At 45.5% G+C, this 22,420-nt stretch overlaps 2 protein-coding genes across 2 annotated transcripts in view; both read left to right on the top strand.

Moving 5' to 3' along the window:
• The first annotated feature begins 2,610 nt into the window (after positions 1-2,610).
• Positions 2,611-2,982, top strand: LOC137371568 (CGG triplet repeat-binding protein 1-like). The gene has a single exon (XM_068034406.1). The coding sequence runs from the start codon at positions 2,611-2,613 to the stop codon at positions 2,980-2,982; it is 372 nt and encodes a 123-aa protein (XP_067890507.1).
• A 6,587-nt stretch (positions 2,983-9,569) lies between these two features.
• The window catches only part of LOC137371234 (FRAS1-related extracellular matrix protein 2-like), a 280,561-nt gene continuing 267,710 nt past the window's right edge, over positions 9,570-22,420 (top strand). The window contains exons 1-2 of the mRNA XM_068033445.1: positions 9,570-14,813; positions 22,270-22,359. Of these exons, the coding sequence (XP_067889546.1) occupies positions 9,782-14,813; positions 22,270-22,359 (5,122 nt within the window). The 5' untranslated portion in view covers positions 9,570-9,781. The remainder of the gene's footprint in view (positions 14,814-22,269; positions 22,360-22,420) is intronic.

Raw genomic sequence — 22,420 nt, 5'->3', positions numbered from 1 at the left:
ATTAATACAAAATACCCACCTCTCCCTCCAAAAAAGTGCACGAAAGTAAGTTTTTATTTACACCAGTAATGGGCAATGGGCCCAAATGTGATCAGAGTTCCAGTATTTGATATGAGGAAGGCAAATTCAAAGTTTGGCAAGTATTTTCAAGGAGCAGATTTATAAAATAGTGATTGTGCCTCCATCTCATGCATACTGTCAAACTGAAAGATTTCAATGTTATCCTACCTTCTGGATAAAGGAATTTCCAGACAAATGTAAAAGCCTTGATTTACAGTTTCAGCTGCACTAAATTACTCCAAATTTCCTAACGGTTAGCTGCAATCAATTTAGAGACATACTACAAGTTAAACTTTGAAAGGGGTCATTGTAAAGGAGACTGGACAGGAGAGGATAAACATCTTGTAATTACACCTTCAGGATTCAAGAAGCATCGCCAATCCTTCAACTAAAATGATTAGATGATAATGACAATAAAGCCTTTGTGCCACATTCCTATTGAATGGAAAGGCTCCTGCAATAGGGTGCAATTCTAAAATAGTAACTTGCAACTTAAAAAAATTGTGTTTGTGGTACAATAATATTCAAAAAGGGTGACAAACCAAATAGTGGCAATTATACATCCATTATTAGAAGTAAACTTAAGGATCATCAGTATAATAACAATGTAGTAAACAGCAGTCAACCAGATTCAGAAGTGAAGCATCTTGCCTGACAAACTTTCTAAAATTCAAGGTGTGACAACCCAACTGGGCTGTGGAAAGCTCGATGGTATACTGGACTTCGACAGCCAAAGGCTTTTGATAGTTTCCTGCACCAAAGGCTGTTAATTAACCTCAAAGCTGTGGGGATTCAGGGAAACCCCTGGGAATGGATTAGGAACTAGCTGAAATTAGGAAACAATAAGTACTCATTAGAGGAATTATGCTACAGTGAGGGTAGGTGCTGAGTGAGGTTTCTCAGGGCTTGGTGTTAGGGGCACTTAATTTGCACAAATGACCTGGATTCAAAAGCTGAATGCAAAGTGGTCAGACTCTCAATTGATATCAAAATAGGGCGTGCAGTAGAATCACAAAGAAGCAGCTCATAAATTGAATAATGAATTAGAGAAATAACTTGTAATTTTTTGGTGCCTTTCAGTATTTCCCAAAGCAATTTACCAACAATAAAGTACTCTTGAAGTAGTCACCTATATAATGTTGCAAAATGCAACTGTCAATCAGTGCAATAAAGGCTGAATTTTGTAACCCCGGCAACGGCACCCAGCAGCCGCATGTCACGAGTGTGGCCAGCTGACCGCGATTACGCAGTGGACAGCCACTTACCATAATGCAGCATGGGCCTGTGCAATTGAACGACATGGGCGGGCTCAAAGCTGGTGGTTGCAGCATCAGGTGACTCCAACGCAGCTGCTGGTGCCATATTTAAAGCGCAGCCAGCCCTGCTTGTATTGCTGCCTTTCAGCGTGGCAGTGAAGCTGGACCCCACTAAGGTCTGTTACAACACCTGGACAGCCCTGCATAAGGACTTACAACTGTTGGGACAGAGCAGGAGTGACCTGGCACCATGTATGAGGCAAAACACCAGGTGGCCCCACAGTTTAGCGATGCCTCCCTGGAGATTCTGCTCCAGGCTGCAAGGAAAAGGCGGGAGGTCCTCTTTCCAAGAGATGGCAAGAAGAGATCCGCCCGCCTGACCAAGCAAGCCTGGATGGAGATCGCAGAGGAGATCAGCAGCCATGGGGTCACCCCATCGAGCTGGGTCCAGTGTCAAAATGGAGTCAATGACCTCCTTTGCTTCCCCAAGGTAAGTCCTCCATACCTCTCTCCTCTTTAGGACTTGCATGTGGCCAGTGGAAGGGAGCACGACATGCAAAGAGAGTTACCACAAAGGCGATGGCAGGGGTTAGTTATCACCAAATCTTGGCAGATGCTTGGCAGCATCTTGTCAACAGGTCACCTTCTTTTACTGCTCACCCCCATTATGCCCCCTGATAGCAGATGTAGGGAGGAGCCATTTAGGGACAAGGGGCAGCCACAAGCATAAGTGTTCTGTTGCTCTTCCTGTGCAGTTTTACTATGTTTCACTTTCTACTCACAGGACAAATGGACTCATAGCACCAGGGAGACCTCAAGTACTGGCAGAGGCATCCCAGATTTACGGCTTCTATCATTGGTTTGGGAGGTGACATAGGAGCTAGCAGGGCCCAGGACCACCACTCGATAATGAGAGTCTCCGCACAGCAGAGTGAGGATTGTGTGCATATGTCCTGCACCATACCTCAGGATATCACATCACTAGAGCCCTACCAAATTCACGGCCATGAAAAATGCATTATGGACCATGAAATCTCAGGTCCTCTATGAAATTGGACATTTGTGAACTGCGTGCGTTTTATTCCTTGAAAGAAGGCTCACCTTGCTGACTGTTGGGCATGTTGCAAACTTCACGCGTTTTAGTGATTGACACAAGGCTCACGTTGCTGCTTGGTAGATGAGGGAGGGGCTCCAGTGCAGCTTTGAGAGAAGCAGTCTCAAGTATTAGCAGAGAAGTGAGAATACCAGAATGAACAAATCAAAAACAGCCACAACCATTACTGCAGCAATTTGAATGAAAGAATTTGGAAGCCAAATTCTGCATGCCGTTGGTGGAATACTGTTCTGTACAAGCTGCAATGTTTCGTTGGATCACACACGTCGGTCAACAGTTCAGCGTCATTTAGAGTCCAAAAGCCATCGCAGCAGAGAGTATCCAACACCACACTGCTGGAAAATGAACACGCAAAAAAAAATAATAATTTCACCTCTTTTTGAAAAGTCGACAGAGAGCTCAGAAAATCGTCAGTTGGTTACAATGGAACTTGTGGATACTTTTGCAAGCAGCAAGATACCATTGGAAAAACTTGATCACCCAAAGCTGCGGGTATTCATTCAACGTAATGTGCAAAATGGTGATTGCTTGCCAAGTGCAAATAAACTATGACAGGACTACCGACCAAACGTTTTTGCTACACATTGTGAGGAGATGAAGCCTCAGATTAACACATACAAGTCTTTTGCAATTATATATGATGAGTCCACCGATGAGCAAGACAACTATGTGTTGCACGTTTTGTTTGATTTTATGTCTGGTAAGGCCGAAGATGTACAGTCAGGAAAGCTAACAACAGTACTCACAGCCTGCGTCCACTTAGAAGCTATTAATTACACCACAGTTTCCCAAGTGATAATCAAAACTGTTTCAAAATACGGTGCAGATTTCAACAAAGTGTTTCCTTTCATTAGTGACAATGCAACTTATGTGACAAAATCGTCCAAATTTGTGCTCCAAAATGTAATGCTTAATGCTGTCCATATTACATGTAATGCACATATAGGGCTAAATTTAATGCAGCTGTTGAAAGCAGGAATGGTGGCTTGGAGGGGGGGGAACAGAGAATTGTGTCGGAACCGGAAATCCGGCGATGTAGCGTCAGTTTCAGATTAAGTCAGAGGCTGGAAAGCACATAGGTGGCATTGCTGCCAGGACGCAATGGGAATCTCGTTTAAATTGCTGAGTAGATCATTGTAACGAATTTGTATCTAATCCACCTCAATTTAATTGTGGGCTTGTGATTTAGTGGACAGCGGGTGGCACTCACGTGTCTTCAGGTTTATGGCTGTTAAGAGCTGGCAGCACCGAGGCAAAAGGCTTCAATGTTGCAACGGGGAAGCAGCCACAAACAGTGCTGCATAGGGGAAGATGGGATCGCGAAGGACATTATCTGACTGTGTTGCTGTGTGCTCTGTAAAGGGGTGGGGGGGGGGGGGTCGGGGTCTCTGGCTGGGGGTTCCGAGTCTCAATTGCTCTGCAAGGGGTGGAGGGACCTGTGTTTTGGTGGCTGTACTGGGTGACCAAACTGTTGTGTGAGATGTTTGGCCACCCATACTGCTGGATGAGAGGATTGGCTAACAGCAAGGGTGGGCACTGAGGGCCATGAGGGAGTCTGCGGGAAGAAGTGTCAAATGCTGTTAACAGGAAAGGGTTCTCTCTGCATTGACAGTGCTCTGTGGGCCCACTGGTCATCTGGCATGGGTCTCATACATCCTGGCTTTTTGAGCCCCTGTGGCATAAAGTGGTGTCTCTGACGAAGGAAGGGCCAGAGGGCAGCTGTGCCTACCCATGAAGCTCCATGACAAGAGCAACGGCAGCTGGCCATGCCGAGAAGAATGGTATGTTGGCCTTCCTAGCAAGAGGATTCGAGTACAGGAACGGGGATGTCTTGCTGTAATTATACAGGGCCTTGGTGAGGCCACACTGGAATATTGTGTGCAGTTTTGGTCTCCTTATTTGAGGAAGGATGTTCTTGCTATAGAGGGAGGCAGCGAAGATTTACTAGACTGATTCCTGGGGTGGCAGGACTGATGTATGAGGAGAGATTGAGTCAGTTAGGATTATATTCGCTGGAGTTCAGAAGAGGGAGGGGGGATCTCATAGAAACCTATAAAATTCTAACAGGACTTGACAGTGTAGATGCAGGAAGGATATTCCCAATGGTGGGGGAGTCCAGAACCAGGGGTCATTGTCTAAGGATACGGGGTAAACCTTTCAGGACTGAGATGAGGAGAAATTTCTTCACCCAGAGAGTGGTGAGCCTGTGGAATTCGCTACGACAGAAAGCAGTTGAGACCAAAACATTGTATGTTTTCAAGAAGTAGTTAGATATAGCTCTTGGGGTGAAAGGGATCAAAGGATTTGGGGGGAAAGTGGGAACATGTTGCTGAGTTGGATGATCAGCCATGATCATAGTGAATGGCGGAGCAGGCTCAAAGGACCGAATGGCCTACTCCTATTTTCTATGTTTCTATGAAGGGCCCACCTGTGCCTGAGTGTGTACCAGACTTGACTCAGCGACCTCCAAATGTCTGAGCAGCATTGTCAGCGAAGACTACGACTCTTCAGGGAAGCTGTCACTTATCCACCCTGCATCAGGATGAGATGCGGCTTCTGGGATTTGGGGGTCACCCTATGCCCATGGCCCTGAAGATCGCCATGGCACTGCGCCTCTACATGTCCAGATCTTTTCAAGGATCCACCGGGGACATGTGTGTTGTCTCATAGGAAGCAGCCCACTGCTGCATCAGGAGATGGCCAATGCCCAATGTTCAAGAGGGCCAGCAACTATGTTTGCTACTGGACCGAGCCTGACAGTCAGGCAGAGCGGGCCATCACTGGTTCCCCTCAGGTGCAAGGTGTGTTAGATTGAACACATATGGTCATCAAGGCTCCCACAGACAAGCCAGCTGCCTTCATCAACAGAAAGAGCTTCCATTCAATCATAGTTCAACAGGTCTGTGACGACCAAAAACATTGCCTGCAGGTGTGTGCCCGCTTCCTGGGAAGCAGGCACGATGGCGACATACTTCAATAGTACCAGGTGCCACAGCTTTTCAAGCCCCCTGCTCGCTTTCAGGGATGGATTCTCGGGGACAAGGGTTACCCATTGAAGACATGACTACTCACCCCTATCACACTGCAGCAGAGGAGAACACCTCCCAGAAATGTTAGGGAACCAAGGGTCTAATGAGAGGGAGGAACTGAAGGAAATCAGTATTAGTAAAAAAAATAGTGCTAGGGAAATTAATGGAGTTAGAGGCTGACAAATCTCCAGGGCTTGATGATCTACATCTACAAAGGATAAAAATGGATGCTGAGTATATGAAGATAAATACATGAGGGAGAAAGGAATAGAGGGATAGTTAATAGGGTGATATGAAGTAAAGTGTGATGAGGCTGTGTGGGCCATAAACACATAAAAGCATAGTTGAACAAATGAATTAGGAGCAGGAGTAGGCCACTCAGCCCCTCGAGCCTGCTCTGCCATTCAATAAGTTTGTGTCTGAACAGATTTCTCCACATTACCATCTACCCCCGACAACCTTTCACCCCCTTGCTTATTGAGAATCTATCTACCTCTGCCTTAAACATATTCAAAGATTCTGCTTCCACCACCTTTTGAGGAAGAGAGTTCCAAAGACTCATGACCCTCTGAGAGAAAATTGTTTTCCTCATCTCAGTCTTAAATAGGCGACCCCTTATTTTGACACAGTGACCCCTAGTTTGAGATTCTCCCACATGTGGAAACATCCTTTCCACATCCACCCTGTCAAGACCCCTCAGGATCTTATCTGTTTCAATCAAGTCGCCTCTATGTCTTCTAAATTTCAGCAGATACAAGCCGAGCCTGTCCAATCTTTCCTCATAAGATGGCCCGCCCAATCCAGGTATCAGTCTAGTAAACCTTCTTTGAGCTGCTTCCAATGCATTTACATCCTTCCTTAAATAAGGAGGCCAATACTGTCCACAATACTCCAGATGTGGTTTCACCAATGCCCTGTATAGCTGAAGTATAACCTCCCTACTTTTGTATTCAATTCCCCTTGCAATAAACGGTAACATTCTATTAGCTTTCCTAATTACATGCATATTAACCTTTTGCGATTCATGCACTAGGACACCCAGATCCCTCTGCATCTCAATCTCTCTCCATTTAGATAACATGCTGTGCTGTACTGTTCTATGTTCTATGCTTCTTTTTTTTATTCTTCCTGCCAAAGTGGACAATTTCACACTTTCCCATGTTATACTCCATCTGCCAGATTTTTGCTCACTCACTTAACCTATTTATATCTTTTTGTAGCCTCCTTATGTCCTCTTCAAAACGTACTTTCCTACCTATCTTTGTGTCATCAGCAAATTTAGCAACCATACCTTCAGTCCCTTCATCTAAGTCATTCGTATAAATTGTAAAAAGTTGAGCCCCCCTCCACAGATCCCTGTGGCACACCACTCGTTGCATCTTGCCAACCAGAAAATGACCCATTTATGCCTACTCTCTGTTTCTTGTTAGCTAGCCAATCTTCTATCCATGCCAATATGTTATCCCCTATACCATGAGCTTTCATTTTTTGCAATAACCTTTGATGTGGCACCTTATCAAATGCCTTCTGGAAATCTAAGTACAATGCATCCACTGGTTGCCCTTCATCTACCAGGACATGTAACTCCCTCAAAGAACTCTAATAAATTTGTTAAACATGATTTCCCTTTCACAAAACGATGTTGACTCTGCCTGGTTACCTTGAATTTTTTTAAGTGCCCAGCTATAACGTCTTGAAAATTGCTTATAACATTTTCCCTAAGACAGATGTTAAGCTAACTGGCCTGTAGTTTCCTGCTTTCTGACTCCTTTTTTTGAATAAAGGAATTACATTCACTATTTTCCAGTCGAGCAGAACCTTCACTGAATCTAGGGAATTTTGGAAAATTAAAACTAAAGCATCAACTATCTCACTAGCCACTTCTCTTAAGTCCCCGGGGACTTGTCAGCCCGCAGCTCCAACAATTTGTTCAATACCACTTCCCTGGTGATTATAATTTTCTTGAGTTCCGCCCTCCCTTCCATTTCCTGACTTACAGCTAATTCTGGGATATTACTTGTATCCTCTATAGTGAAGACTGATGCAAAATACCTGTGCAATTCATCTGCCATGGCATTATTATCAATTATTAATTCCCCAGACTCACTTTCTACAGGACCAATATTCACTTTGTTAACTTTTATTTTTCAAATATCTATAGAAATTCTGACTATCTTTCTTTATATTTCTAGCTAGCTTTCTCTCGTACTCTAATTTTACCTTCCTTATCAATCTTTTAGTGAATCTTTGCTGTTTTTTTATATATCTGCCATTGCAGCTCTATTGACCTATCCCTTAACCCAATTTGCCAGTTTACTTTAGCTAGCTCTGCTTTCATTTCCCTCATAATTGCCCTTATTTAAGTTTAAAATACTGGTCTTGGACCCACTCTTCTCTCCCTCAAACTGAATGTAAAATTCAATCATATTATGATCACTGCTACCTACGGGTTCCTTAACTATGAGGCCATTAATTAATCCTAATTAGTCCTGTGTATTTGTTATAAACACTAAAGTACTTGTTGACCGTAGAATTTTCCTCGGAGGGAAAGATCTAGCGATATTTCGGAACTTTACAAGTACTGTTCATTATAAGATTAGATCTTAAAAATGCTCAACAGCTTCGGAACAGGGATTGTCTGGGTCAGCGAAATGGGATTAATTTACTACGAAAAATCCGACGTCAAACAGAAAGTTAAAAAGTTTACAAAAAACACCTTGAAAAGCTGAAACGGGAAAGGGTTAAAAAAATTGCAACTGGAATCCCAAGAATAATCATCTGCACAACTTCCATCTGGAATTATATTTCTGTACCCATGCCTTTTTATAGATATTTTGTCTTGCGCTTGAGACGAAATCCCACGAAGTTTTCTGGTTCTCGTAGCGCCGAGTCAGGCTGCTGTGAACGCGCGTGTGGTTCGCAGTTCAGAGCTCCCTCTAGGCTTTACTTGCACGGGGCACGGCGTTGCTGCTTTTTAAAAAATATTTCCGACAAGTACTGATGACAATATCCCGGCTAGAATGGAAATGAATGGGTCATTGCACCCGTCAAAGCAATGGTGTCAATATTCACTCCGGTGGTAATGTGGGAATGATCTGTGTAGTCCCGGGTTATTGGCAAACAATTGTTTGGGAAATGAAGGTAGTATCAACATCCAGTTTTGTAAAACTGTATCAAATGTGGTGAACAGTTCTGAATTAAAACATTCTGTAAAATAGTGGAAATAATTCCTTACTCATTAAATAACTTTACATAAGACCGCAGTAATAGACGCAATGTGCGCCCTCAGAAACAATGTCATCTGACCATAAATATCAGTTTGTAGATATGTTGAACACAGTAGCATTTTCCATGTCTGTGTTGAATGAAAACTACAAACCATTAGGTTAAAACAGATTGTAAAAACAGCAGTGACAAATAAACAAACATGGAATGATCTCAGTAGTTTACAAGCTTTTAGCAGCAGCTCGCAATGCTGACACAATGTGAAGAGTAAATGAGCATTCGCGGGGCATACAAGTGGGTTAAGCTTTCGCACAACTCACAATCTAGTTTCATGTTTAAAGTAGGGATTGAAGCTTTTGAATTTTAAAAAAACACGATGTTAAAGAATTATTCTAAACGCTATTCTTACCTACCACTCTATCTAGGCATTGCAACGAATTTATCTCCCTTTAATCTCAATCGTCTCCCCTTTCCTCTCCTGTACTGAAACCTGCAATCTACCTAGCTTCCAGTTTAGTTTGCTTCTTCATTCTTCTCTCTCCTAACAGATTTAACGATATCAATCTTCGCGATTTAGCTATCTTTCCTTCTTCTGTTTCCACCCCCCACTCCAATAACTTATTCTCTCTTCCTTCTCCCTATATTTGTTCTGTCTCTCTTTCTCCGATCACTGCCTCTCCTCTCATTCTTGGCTCTGTTGCCATTTAGGGGAACGCTCGGCTCTATTCCCAGATAGAAGAGGAGCCGCTTCTCGGCAACGTCACCTAATTGACAGCCCACCTGGCCACCCACCGGCCGGAAAGAGGGGGCGAGAGGGAGAGCGGGCAGGGATCCAATTGATCTCCAATCGGTGCCGGGAACGGGGCGGTACTTCCGCCGACAGGTTAGCCCGGGTCTGCGGGGAGTTTATAGCCGGAGCCCGGCTTGGAGCTCGGTGCAGTGCGAGCTGATGCTGCAATTCTGGCACTGAGCAGCAGCGAGAGAACTGTCACCTTTGGAACTCAAATACATCTCTGCAGAACCTTGATTGTACATTGAGGGAGGGGAAAGCAATCAAATAAATATAGTTTTTTTTTTAAAAAAGGAAAGTTAGCAGCATGGAAAGTTTGCAGCCGAGAGGGGAGAGTGCGTGTTGTTGTTTGCATGTAACTGTGGCCAGGCTGCTGCTGTTGGCTCTGACACTGACAGGTAGCACAGCGGGGCAGCAGAGTTTGGACAGTGTGGAACTTTACTATGGCTTCAGGTCGGGACTGTCCGAAGACTCGATCATTCTCGCCAATAACGGCATCCGTGTGCCTTTCGGCAGGTCGGTGGATCTCGACCCCGTCCACGACCTGGTCATCCAGGTCCACCCCGGCGACAAGTGCAGCATCACCGTGCTGGGCAACGACCCCCTGTCCCAGAGGCCGGGCCAGCTGAGCCCCAAGAAATTCCCCTGCGACTTCGGCCGCGATGAGGTGAGGTACACGCACTTCGGCTCGCGGAGCCCGTCCCGGGACCGGGTCAAGCTGCAGCTGAGGTACGACACGCAGACCGACACGGTGATCGTCCCCTTCATGCTGGAGGTCGAAGTGGTCTTCACTCAGCTGGAAATCATCACCCGCAACATGCCGCTGGCCGTGGACAAGCTGCTGGGCACCAGCAACGCCATCGACCGCAAGGTGCTGGAGTTCAGCGCGGAGCCGGCCCGGGAGGTGTGTCAGATGGGCAGCCTGGCGGGCGCCGGCGGCCTCCCGCGCTACGGGCGGCTGCTGAACGACGAGCGAGCCGGCCAGCTGGTGGACTGCCAGCAGTTTGTCAGCTCCGACATCCGCTACCGCCACACGGCCGCCGGCAGGTCGCCGAACCGCGACTACATCCCCATGGTGGCCGAGCTCCAGGACCGGCAGGGCCAGCTCCTGAAGCAGGAGTATTTCCAGATCATGGTCCGCATCCGTGAGGGGGCGGAGAACACGCCGCCCAAGCCCAGCTTCGTGGCCATGATGATGATGGAGGTGGATCAGTTCGTGCTGACCGCCATCACCCCGGACATGCTGGCGGCCGAGGACGCCGAGTCCGACCCCGACCACCTCATCTTCAACATCACGGCGCCGCTCGGCTTTGAGCCGGTGACCGTGGTCAGCACCGACGACCAGAACCTGCCCATCACCTCCTTCTACCAGAGGGACCTGAAGGAGCTGAAAATCGCCTACAAGCCGCCGGCGGCCGACTCGGATGTGGAGAGGATTTTCCAGCTGGAGTTGGAGGTGGTGGACACCGAGGGCGCCGTGTCCGACCCCTTCGCCTTCATGATCGTGGTCAAGCCCATGAACACCCTGGCCCCCGTGGTGACCCGCAACAGCGGCCAGCTGCTGTACGAGGGTCAGTCCAGGCCGCTGTCCAGCGCCCACAACCTGCAGGTCAGCGACGAGGACAACCTGGCCGAGGTGAGGCTCACCGTCGTGGACGGCCTGAGGCACGGCGAGCTGACGGTGCTTGGCGCCCGGAGGAAGTTCTTCACCGCCGCCGACCTGGACGCCGGCATCGTGGTCTACCAGCACGATGGCAGCGACACCTACAGCGACAACATCATCCTCCGCATGACGGACGGCAAACACCACGTGGAGTTTCTCTTCCCCATCACCATCGTGCCCACCGACGACGAGCCGCCCATCATCAACGCCAACACCGGCCTGGTCCTCTCCAAGAATGAGATGGTGCCCATTTCTCCATTCGTGCTCAGCGCCACTGACATCGACTCTGAAGATTCAACCATCTGGTTCACAGTGGAAGCCCCTGGGTCTGGACTGGGAGAGCTTGTCCTCCGCCAGCTGGAGCCCCCCGCAGACTCCCATTCCTGGCAGTTCATTGAAAAGGACGGCGCTTTCCAAAAGGTGGTCTTGGAGTGGTCCCAGCAGGACATCATGGATGGGAAACTCTTCTATAGACATGTGGGACCTCACAGCACTACCACTGTTATGGACCAGTTCGTATTCCGTGTGCATGATGACAATGATCCTCCCAATCAGTCAGGCGAGCATACTTTCATTATCAAGATTCAACCAGTAGATGACATTCCCCCTGAATTATATCCAGGAAGCACTTTACAGATGATTGTTGAAGAGTATCGTTTGACCTATTTTCGGAGGAAGTTTCTGCGTTATACTGATCTGGATTCGGATGACAGAGATTTAAAGTATACCATTACAAAGCCCCCCACCGATACTGATGAAAACAACCCGGTGCAAATGGGGAACATAGTATTAACTGAAAGTCCCACTACTTTGGTGATGGAGTTTACCCAAGCTCAGGTCAACCACCACAAAATTGCCTACAGACCTCCGGATGTGGAACTTGGAATTACTCCTCATGTTGTTCAGTTTGAGTTTACAGTAGAAGACAGGGCTGGGAACAGTGTTGATGGGACATGTACAATCTTTCTGCAGCCTGTTGACAACAAACCACCGCAAATAACCAATACTGGCTTTATAATGTTTGAAAGAGACACTTATATAATTACAAGTGCTGAACTGGATGCCACAGATCCAGACACTGATGGACCCCAGATAACATTTACACTTTCTCAGCTTCCAAAACATGGTCAGTTGCAGTATGCAGGTGTTAGTATAATTGAGGGCGAAACATTTAATTTAGATGATATAGCTAATGGGAAAATAGCATATGTGCACAATGGTGATGAATCTACTGGTGATTATTTGAAAATTGATGTAAGTGATAGAGTTCATACAGTTACAATCACTGTTAAGGTAACAGTGCGTCCAGTTGATGACGAAGTACCAACTGTTATGCTGCCAGTTGGAACTATTGGATCATACTTGGACGTGCTGGAAAATGGAGCCACTGAAATAACAACCAATGTCATCCAAGGAACAGATGAAGACACCGACGATCTTAGATTGACTTTCATTGTTGAAGACCAACCAAAACTAGGAGAGATCTTGGTTAATGGAATCCCTGCTGAAAGATTTACACAACAAGACATCATCAATGGGGTTGTGATTTATGCTCACACAAATGGTGAGATAGGACTGCAAAAAAAGGAGGATTCTTTCAATTTGACTCTCACTGACATGTCTGATGAGTGGAATATTGGAGGAAATAAAGTACAAGGTGTCCGTGTACAAGTGACCATCCTTCCTGTTGACAGTCAAGCTCCAGAAGTTATTGTAGGAAAACAGTTTACTGTGGTTGAAGGTGATAAAAATGCAATATCACTGAAAAATGTAAAAGCTGAAGATTTTGATACCCCAGATGATGATGTTCTCTGTACTATTATTGTCCAACCAACTTCTGGCTATGTAGAGAATATTTCACCAGCTCCTGGGTCTGAGACGTCTCGTGCAGGAACTGCTATCACTGCTTTTACATTTAAAGATATACGTCTTGGGCACATTAATTATGTTCAGAGCATTCACAAAACTGTGGAACCAGTGGAAGATAGGTTTACATTCCGCTGCTCTGATGGAATTAACTTCTCACAGAGACACTTTTTTCCTATTGTGATAATTCCTGCAAATGATGAAAAGCCAGACATTTTCATGAGGGAGTTTGTTGTGATGGAAGGTATGAGTCTCGTTATTGACACTCCTATTCTCAATGCTGCAGATGCCGATATCCCTGCCAATTACTTAACTTTCTCCATCATTAAAACACCAAAGCATGGTCAAATAGTAAATCAGCTTACCACAGGCACTGTCCTTGTCAACAGCTTTACTTTAGATCAAATCAGAGAAGGCTCCAGCATTGTTTATGAGCATGATGATTCTGAAACGAAGGAAGACAGCTTTGACATTCGACTTACTGATGGGAAGTACAGTGTTGAAAAAACAGTAATTATAATGGTCATTCCACTCGATGATGAGACTCCAAGAATGACCGTAAATGATGGATTAGAAATTGAGATTGGAGGAACAGAAACAATAAATGATAAAATTCTTAAAGCTACAGACTTGGATTCAGATGACAAAACACTTGTATATATTATACGTTATGGACCAAATCAAGGTCTCTTGCAACATCATCTCCCTTCAGGTAACTTTGAAAATATTACAGTAGGAATGAACTTCACCCAGGATGATATTGACAGGAACTTGATTCAGTATATACACACTGGCCAGGAAGGCATCCGCGATCTCATCAAGTTCGATGTAACAGATGGCATTAATCCACTCATTGATCGTTACTTTTATGTCTCTATTGGTGGTATTGATATGATCTTCCCTGATGTGGTCAGCAAAGGAGTCTCTCTAAAGGAAGGTGGAAAAGTAACTCTTACAACAGATTTACTTAGTACCACTGACCTGAATAGCCCTGATGAAAATCTGCTTTTCAGTATTACCCGAGCACCTGTTCGTGGTCACCTAGAGTGCACAGACGAGCCAGGTGTACCTATCACGACATTCTCACAGCTTCAGTTGGCTGGCAACAAAATTTACTACATTCACACATCTGATGATGAGGTGAAAATGGACAGTTTTGAATTTGAGGTCACGGATGGTTACAACCCTGTGTTTCGCACTTTCAGAATCTCCATCAGTGATGTTGACAACAAAAAACCTGTTCTTACTTTCCATGACTTGGTGGTGAATGAAGGAGAAGTAAAATTAATTACGCCATTTGAACTAACTGTTGAAGACCGAGACACCCCTGATCACTTGCTACGATTTACTGTGACACAAGTGCCAGTTCATGGACAGCTGCTATTCAACCGCACTTTGTCTGTCACATCTTTTACGAAACAGGACTTGAATGAAAACCTCATCAGTTACAAGCACGATGGGACTGAATTTTCTGAGGATAGCTTTTCATTCACAGTGACTGATGGCACGCACACAGACTTCTATGTCTTCCCAGACACTGTCTTTGAAACTCGAAAATCACAGATGATAAGAATACAGACAATGCCGGTGGACAATGGAGTGCCTCAGATTATTGTGAATAAAGGTGCCCCCACTCTTCGTGGGCTCACCACAGGGCACCTCGGGTTTATGATTACAAGCAAATCATTAAAAGCTGAAGATCGTGACAGTGTGCACAGCACTCTAAGATTCAAGATCCTGGAAGGTCCTGAACATGGATACCTTATCCACATGGGCAAAGGAAATAACAGTGTTACTGGTTTCACTCAAAGTAAGGTTCCTTTTGTGTCATTCTAACTTATTGTTCTGATTGCTTTTAAGTGTATATTATAGATTCTTGAGGTAACAGATTTGCTACTTTTTTTTTTACATTTTTGGGATTTCCACAGAAAAAATGTTCCAATGTGAATAAAGACAAAGATCGGGATTTTGTCTTAGTGACGGGGGTCTCGACCTCTGGCAAAAGCGCCGGCGAGAGCCCCATGTCGCTTCTTCTGGGGATGGCCCGCTGAATCAAGTGCCAATTAAGCATTTAAGTGGATAGCGGCGGGCCTTCTCCGGGATCAAGGACCCCGACAATGGAAGTCCTGCCTGCTGAGAGTCATAGAGTTAAACAGCACAGAACAGGCCCTGCGGCCCATCGTGTCTGTGCCAGCCATACAGCACCCAATTATTCTAATCCCATATTCCTGCACTTGGCCCGTAGCTTTGTATGCCACGGCGTTTCAAGTGCTCATCTAAATACTTCTTAAATGTTGTGAGGGTTCCTGCCTCCACCACCTCTTCAGGCAGTGCGTTCCAGATTCCAACCACCCTCTGCGTGATAAAATGCTTCCTCAAATCCCCCCTAAACCTCCTGCCCCTTATCCTAAATCTTTGCTCCCTGGTTCTTGAGCCCTCCGCTAAGGGAAAAAGTTTCTTCCTATCTAACCTATCAATGCTGACCAATCAGAGGCTGGCAGCTCTTTCACTGAGTAGGCGGTGGCTGCTGCCGGTACTAGACTCACCTAAGGCCCTGGAACCAGGCCACCGGTAAGTCACAGTGGGAAAGGTTTTGCAGGGTGGGGTTTGTGGGGGAGGGGGTTATAGCAGGGTCAACAGTAAGGGCCAGGGGGTGGCTCTCAACGGGTCCCCTGTTCAGGCACTAAGTACCTTTTAATGAGGGATTCCCTCCCTCACACCCTGGAGCTGGCAAGCAACCTGCACGGGTTTGCTTGGTGTGCTGCCTGCGCAGCGACAGGCCCGTCCACCGCTAGGCTAGTTCCAGCCATGGTGGAATGAGGCCCTTAATTGGCCTTGTCGCCCTGGACTTAATTTAGGTGGAGGTGGGGATCCCCCCCACTACCATCCTGCCTTCAAAACTGACGTGGGGGAGAGCATAAAATTCCCCCCAACAATTCTTGTTGCTATTAAATGATCAATGTTAAGAAGCTATTTTGTGTGCAATATACATGAGTATTACATAATGAGGGAACATGAACAGTACAGATCCATTGTAAAATACAGTGGAAAAAGTTATTAGCAAATTAGAGGTCAAACAACAGTACTAAATTCTATTCATATTTTAGATTGGGAATCTAATACTACTGTTTAGCAATGGCCAGGCTAATGTTACACTTCACAAGCAATGTTATCTGGTCCTGTTTTCCAACAGAATTGTATTGTTGCTATACTACAATAACAATGTTAACTATCTTTTCTTAATAGAAACTGTACTGGCTTCTCAAACATGCTGCACATGGAAGTGAATTCAGCTAAAAATAGTGCCAAATACAATCTATATTTAACATTGCATGCGACAAGTGCCATATATAATTTTATATTTGGGCAAACTGGGTAATAGAGTCATAGAGTTATACAGCACAGAAACAGGCCCTTCGGCCCATCCTGCCTGTGCCGGCCATACAGCACCCAACTATTCTAATCCCATATTCCTGCACTTGGCCCGTAGCCTTGTATGCTATGGCGTTTCAAGTGCTCATCTAAATACTTCTTAAATGTTGTGAGGGTTCCTGCTTCCACCACCTCTTCAGGCAGTGCGTTCCAAATTCCAACCACCTTCTGGGTGATAAAATGCTTCCTCAAATCCCCCCTAAACCTCCTGCCCCTTACACTAAATCTATGCCCCCTGGTTCTTGACCCCTCTGCTAAGGGAAAAAGTTTCTTCCTATCTAACCTATCAATGCCCCTCATAATCTTGTACACCTCAATCATGTTCCCCCCCTCAGCCTTTTCTGCTCCAAGGAAAACAACCCTAGCCTTTTCAGTCTCTCTTCATAGCTGAACATTCTTCTTTTGGGCCTCCTTATCTCGAGAGACAATGGATACGCGCCTGGAGGTGGTCAGTGGTTTGTGAAGCAGCGCCTGGAGTGGCTATAAAGGCCAATTCTGGAGTGACAGGCTCTTCCACAGGTGCTGCAGAGAAATTTGTTTGTTGGGGCTGTTGCACAGTTGGCTCTCCCCTTGCGCCTCTGTCTTTTTTCCTGCCAACTACTAAGTCTCTTCGACTCGCCACAGTAAGGTTGAACAGTAAGGTCAAAGCTGAACATTACAGTACATTAATACACCATCCATCTACTTTTAGGAACTAGATCCAAATCTAGCACTACTGATTAAAATTTCAACTCCTGGCTAAAGAGGCCTTCTGTGGAAAAACCTTGGACAGTCTCAGCCTAATTTCTACTTGTGTGCATTCGGAACACAAATAACTAGCAAAGCTATCAGTCTTAGACGACAAAGATGGCTGGTGAGGGACTACAGTAGTAGAATGTATTCTTCTGAGGTTGGGCTTATGGGTCATAGTGCCCATTTTGGATGGTTCATTATAAAAAGATTTTAAAACCATAGGGCGTAAACAGCGTTGATTCACCAGGATGACGCCAGAGGTGGGAACAGTAGTCATGAGGCGATACTAGAACGATTTCCGCTGAAACAAAGAAGGCGAAGAGGAGATTTAATAGATGCCTTTAAAATTAGGAAAGTTTTTGATAGAATTTACTGGAAAAGACTATTTTCTCTGATTGGGGAGTCATTGATGAAAGTTCATTGATTTAAAATGGTCCCTAAGAGTTAAGAGAGAACTTAGGAGAGGTTTCTTTGCACTGAGGGTTGTTTGAGTATGAACTACTTTGCCACAGACAGTGGTTGAGGCAAAAACCATTTCAACTTTTAAGCGAAAATTGGATAAATACATGAAGCAGAGGAAAACTGGAGAGAAAGTGGGGCAATGGGATTAGTTTTGGATTGCTCTAGCAAAACACAGGTACTGACTTGATTGGTTAAATTGCCTTCTTCTGTTCTATAAATGGGTTCTAAACATAGGTGTAGACTTGCATACAAATATTGGAGTAGGTGAATGGGACAGTAGTGATGTACGTCAGAGCTGGCCATCCCGACTATCAGTTAATATCGGTTCAGTGTTCTTTATCAGTGGCAGGCCTGAGGTAATACCAAGTTACTTCTGCTTTTCTCCATGTTAAAAATGAAACAATATCAGTTCTCACCTTTAAGCTGAGGGCTGCCATGCTAATTTGATTTTCATTGGCCTCAGTCATATCAAAGTCTCAAAAGCATCAGGATCCTTATTCTTTTAAAATAAGTGTTGGGGTTCTATATTTTATTAAATAACGATGAGCCACCAATATAAAACGACTTCTGAGATGAAAAATGTAATGGTTGCTGTCCAGCTCCTCTGTCCATGCGCAGCCACAAAAGTGACAGCATTACCCCCAGTTCTTGCCTTTTCCCTTTCTGCATAAGTGACCAGTTGCAGCTGCCACATGCTGTCTGAACCCCCTGGTTACATTACACAGAGTTCTCAACAAAGTGAGAAGTCAACCAGTAGCATACTACTGGGTGCATCTGGAGGCTACGGACTCTGAGCTGCACTTGACAAGGTTCTGCACCCAAAATATTAATTCCGTGCTCAGCATCACGTTGAGCACTTCTTCCATCGCCTCCGTTTCTGGGCTCACTTCTTTGACCAGGAGTCCTTCCCCCGATCAGTAGACCCATTCATCCACCTCCAGCATTCTCCCTCTACCTGGACCCCTCCCCCTGGCCTCTTAGCAGCTCTTGATCTTTTCATTGAAAACTGTTGGCGAGACATTGATCATCTCAATTTCTCTGCCACCCCTCACTCACTCTAACCTGTCCCCCTCTGAACTTGAGGCACTCCAATCTCTCAGGCCTAACCCTGACATGGTCATCAAACCTGCAAACAAGGGTGGTGCTGTTGTTGTATGGCGTACCGACCTCTATCTTGCAGAGGCTCAGAGTCAACTCTCAGACTTCTTCCTACCTCCCTCTGGACCATGACCCCACCACCTAACATCAAGCTACTGTCCACAGGACTGTCACTGACCTCATCACCTCTGGAGATCTTCCCTCTACAGCTTCCAACCTCATAGGCTCACAACCCCGGACAGCCCGCTTCTACCTCCTTCCCAAAATCCATAAACAGGACTATCCCGGCAGACCCATTGTGTCAGCCTGCTTCTGCCCCACTGCACTTATTTCTTCCTATCTTGACTCTATCTTTTCTCCGCTGGCCCAGTCTCTTCCCACCTACATCCGTGACTCTTCTGACGCCCTACTTCATTTTGACAATTTCCAGTTTCCTGGCCCCAACCGCCTCCTCTTCACTATGGGCGTCCAATCTCTCTACACCTCCATCCCCCACCAGGACGGTTTGAGGGCTCTCCGCTTCTTCCTTGAACAGAGGCCCAATCAGCCCATCCACCACCACCCTCCTCTCCCTGGCTGAACTTGTTCTCACATTGAACAACAACTTCTTCAACTCCACTCACTTCCTTCAAGTAAAAGGTGTTGCTTTGGGTAACCGCATGGGTCCTAGTTATGCCTGTCTTTTTGTGGGATATGTCAAACATTCCTTGTTCCAGTCCTACTCAGGCCCCCTTCCCCAGCTCTTTTTCCGGTACATTGATGACTGTATCGGTGCCGTTTCCTGCTCCCGCCTCGAACTGGAATACTTTATCAACTTTGCTTCTAATTTCCACCCTTCTCTCACCTTTACATGGTCCATCTCCGACACTTCCCTTCCCTTCCTCGACTTCTGTATCTCCATCTCTGGGGATAGGCTGTCTACTAATATCCATTATTAGCCCACTGACTCCCAAAGCTACCTCGACTACACTTCTTCACACCCTGCCTCCCGTAAGAGCTCCATTCCATTCTCCCAGTTTCTCCGTCTCTGACGCATCTGCTCTGATGATGCTATGACAGCGCTTCTGATATGTCTTCCTTTTTCCCCAACTGAGGATTCCCCCCCACTGTGGTTGGCAGGGCCCTCAACCGTGTCTGGCCCATTTCCCACACCTCTACCCTCACCCCTTCCCCTCCCTCCCAGAACCGTGACAGGGTTCCCCTTGTCCTCACTTTCCACCCCATCAGCTTCCATATCCAAAGGATCATCCTCCACCATTTCTGCCACCTCCAGCGTGATGCCACTACCAAATGCATCTTCCCCTCCCTTTCCCTGTCAGCATTCCAAAGGGATCGTTCCCTCCGTGACACCCTGGTCCACTCCTCCATTACCCCCACCACCTCGTCCCCTTCCCTTGGCACCTTCCCCTGCAATCGCAGGAGGTGTAATACCTTTATTTATTTTATGATACAGCACTGAAACAGGCCCTTCGGCCCACCAAGTCTGTGCTGACCATCAACCACCCATTTATACTAATCCTACATTAACCCCATATTCCCTACCACACCCCCACCATTCTCCTACCACCTACCTACACAAGGGGCAATTTACAATTGCCAATTTACCTATCAACCTGCAAGTCTTTGGCTGAGGGAGGAAACCGGAGCACCCGGCGAAAACCCACGCGGTCACAGGGAGAATTTGCAAACTCCACACAGGCAGTACCCAGAATTGAACCTGGGTCGCTGGAGCTGTGAGGTTGCGGTGCTAACCACTGCGCCACTGTGCTGCCCGTCCTGTCCATTTACCTCCTCTCTCCTCATTATCCCAGGCCCCAAACACTCCTTTCAGGTGAAGCAGCAATTTACTTGTACTTCTTTCAATGTAGTATACTGTATTTGCTGCTCACAATGTGGTCTCCTCCTCACTGGGGAGACCAAACGTAGACTGGGTGACCGCTTTGCGGAACACCTCTGCTCAGTCTGCAAGCAGGACCCCGAGCTTCCGGTTGCTTGCCATTTCAACACTCCCCCCTGCTCTCATGCTCACATCTCTGTCCTGGGAGTGCTGCAGTGTTCCAATGAACATCAACAGCAAGCTCGAGGAACAGCATCTCCTTTACCGATTAGGCACACTACAGCCTGCCGGACTGAACATTGAGTTCAATAATTTCAGAGCATGACGGGCCCCCCATTTTACTTTTATTTTTAGTTATTTTTTTCTTTTTCCTTTTTTTTATATGTATATTTTTTTGTGTGTATTTTATTTTATTTCATCTTAGTTTGTTCAGTTTGTTTACCCACTTTTTTTCATGTTTGTAGTTGCGGCTGTTCAATTTTCAGTCCGTTAACACCCTATCTGGACTAATGCTTTGTCTTTCAACACACCATTAACATATCGTTTGCCTTTGCTCCACGACCTTCTGGTCAGCTATTCTGTGACCTTGTCCTATCTACACCTTCTCCTTTATTATTTCTTGCCCCACCGCCACTTTACTTGCTTATAACCTTTTACATTTCTAATATTTGCCAGTTCTGAAGAACGGTCACTGACCTGAAAGTTACCTCTGCTTCTCTCTCCACAGATGCTGCCAGACCTGCTGAGTATTTCCAGCATTTCTTGTTTTTATTTCAGATTTCCAGCATCCGCAGTATTTTGCTTTTATTATTATAGTAATTCCTCTGTTTTCTCCACAAAAGCAGTCTGACCTGCTGAGTGTTTCCAGCATTTTGGGTTTTTGTTTAATGTTCTATTAGCTTTGTTTGATTGCTGCTCAGCATTGGTTGAATATGTTGAACATCAAGTCTACTAAGTTTCCTAGGTCTTTCAGATGTTGGATTCTGCAAAATTAATATGTGAATCCAGTGCATGCTTGGAATGTTAAATTGCAAATGAGATTTAAAAAGACTTGAATAGTTACAGCAAGGCAGGGCAAAAATCTAATTAAATCAAGCATTTACTAACCATTTCATTGTATTTTGTAACAAATAACTAGCAATTATACCAGGTAATAGGTTACCAATTCTTACTGCCATAATAAACAAAAAGTGCCTATCTAATGGAAGTTTGTTGAATTGAGTTGTTAGGATGTTGCTGGAAAAGAATGCCTGCCTTTCTGCAGCAGATGCCAATGAAATTTCTGTTTTGCAAAACCACTGCCTCATGTTGGGTACACAAGAGTCATTTGTGTTTTATTTTAACTTAAAATATTTCCTCCTCTGCTCTTAAACAGCTGCTAGTAAGTACACAAGAGTGACCCAGGTTAAATCCCTTCTAATTTTCTTCACTTTCATTCCCACTTGCTCCTTTGGCACAGCTCTTGGCTTCCAATCAGTGCCCTCTGCTGTAGCATATTTCAGAATGCCAGAGCATTTGCTCAGAATTACATAAGGATTTATAAACTGCACCATCATTGTGTCTCTCAGCATCCTAATTGTCCACATGCCCCGCAGTTCCCTGTTGATTACTCTAAAAAGATTTCATTGACCAGTGAAGAAAACTTTGGAATCAAAGCAATGTGAGAAACCTTTGTTAAAACAATAAAGTGTCATTGGTATTCCAGGTGAAGTTGATGACATGAAGATCTGCTATGTGTTGAAGGAAGGGGACAATGCGACAAGTGATGTATTCCACTTCTCAGTTGAAGACAGTGGTAAGTGATTCTGTCTGCTCTGTGTAAAACCAGGCTGTTCAATAGTACTGTTCTTTCTATA

The sequence above is a fragment of the Heterodontus francisci genome, chromosome 6 (genome assembly GCF_036365525.1).
Source record: "Heterodontus francisci isolate sHetFra1 chromosome 6, sHetFra1.hap1, whole genome shotgun sequence".
NCBI lineage: Eukaryota > Metazoa > Chordata > Chondrichthyes > Heterodontiformes > Heterodontidae > Heterodontus > Heterodontus francisci.
The sequence above is the reverse complement of the archived record's forward strand: the minus strand, read 5'-3'. Positions and strand labels throughout refer to the sequence as shown.

Bases quoted from the DNA above. Each gene is read 5' to 3' on its own strand.
- LOC137371568 (XM_068034406.1), top strand. From the start codon at position 2,611: ATGAAAGAATTTGGAAGCCAAATTCTGCATGCCGTTGGTGGAATACTG.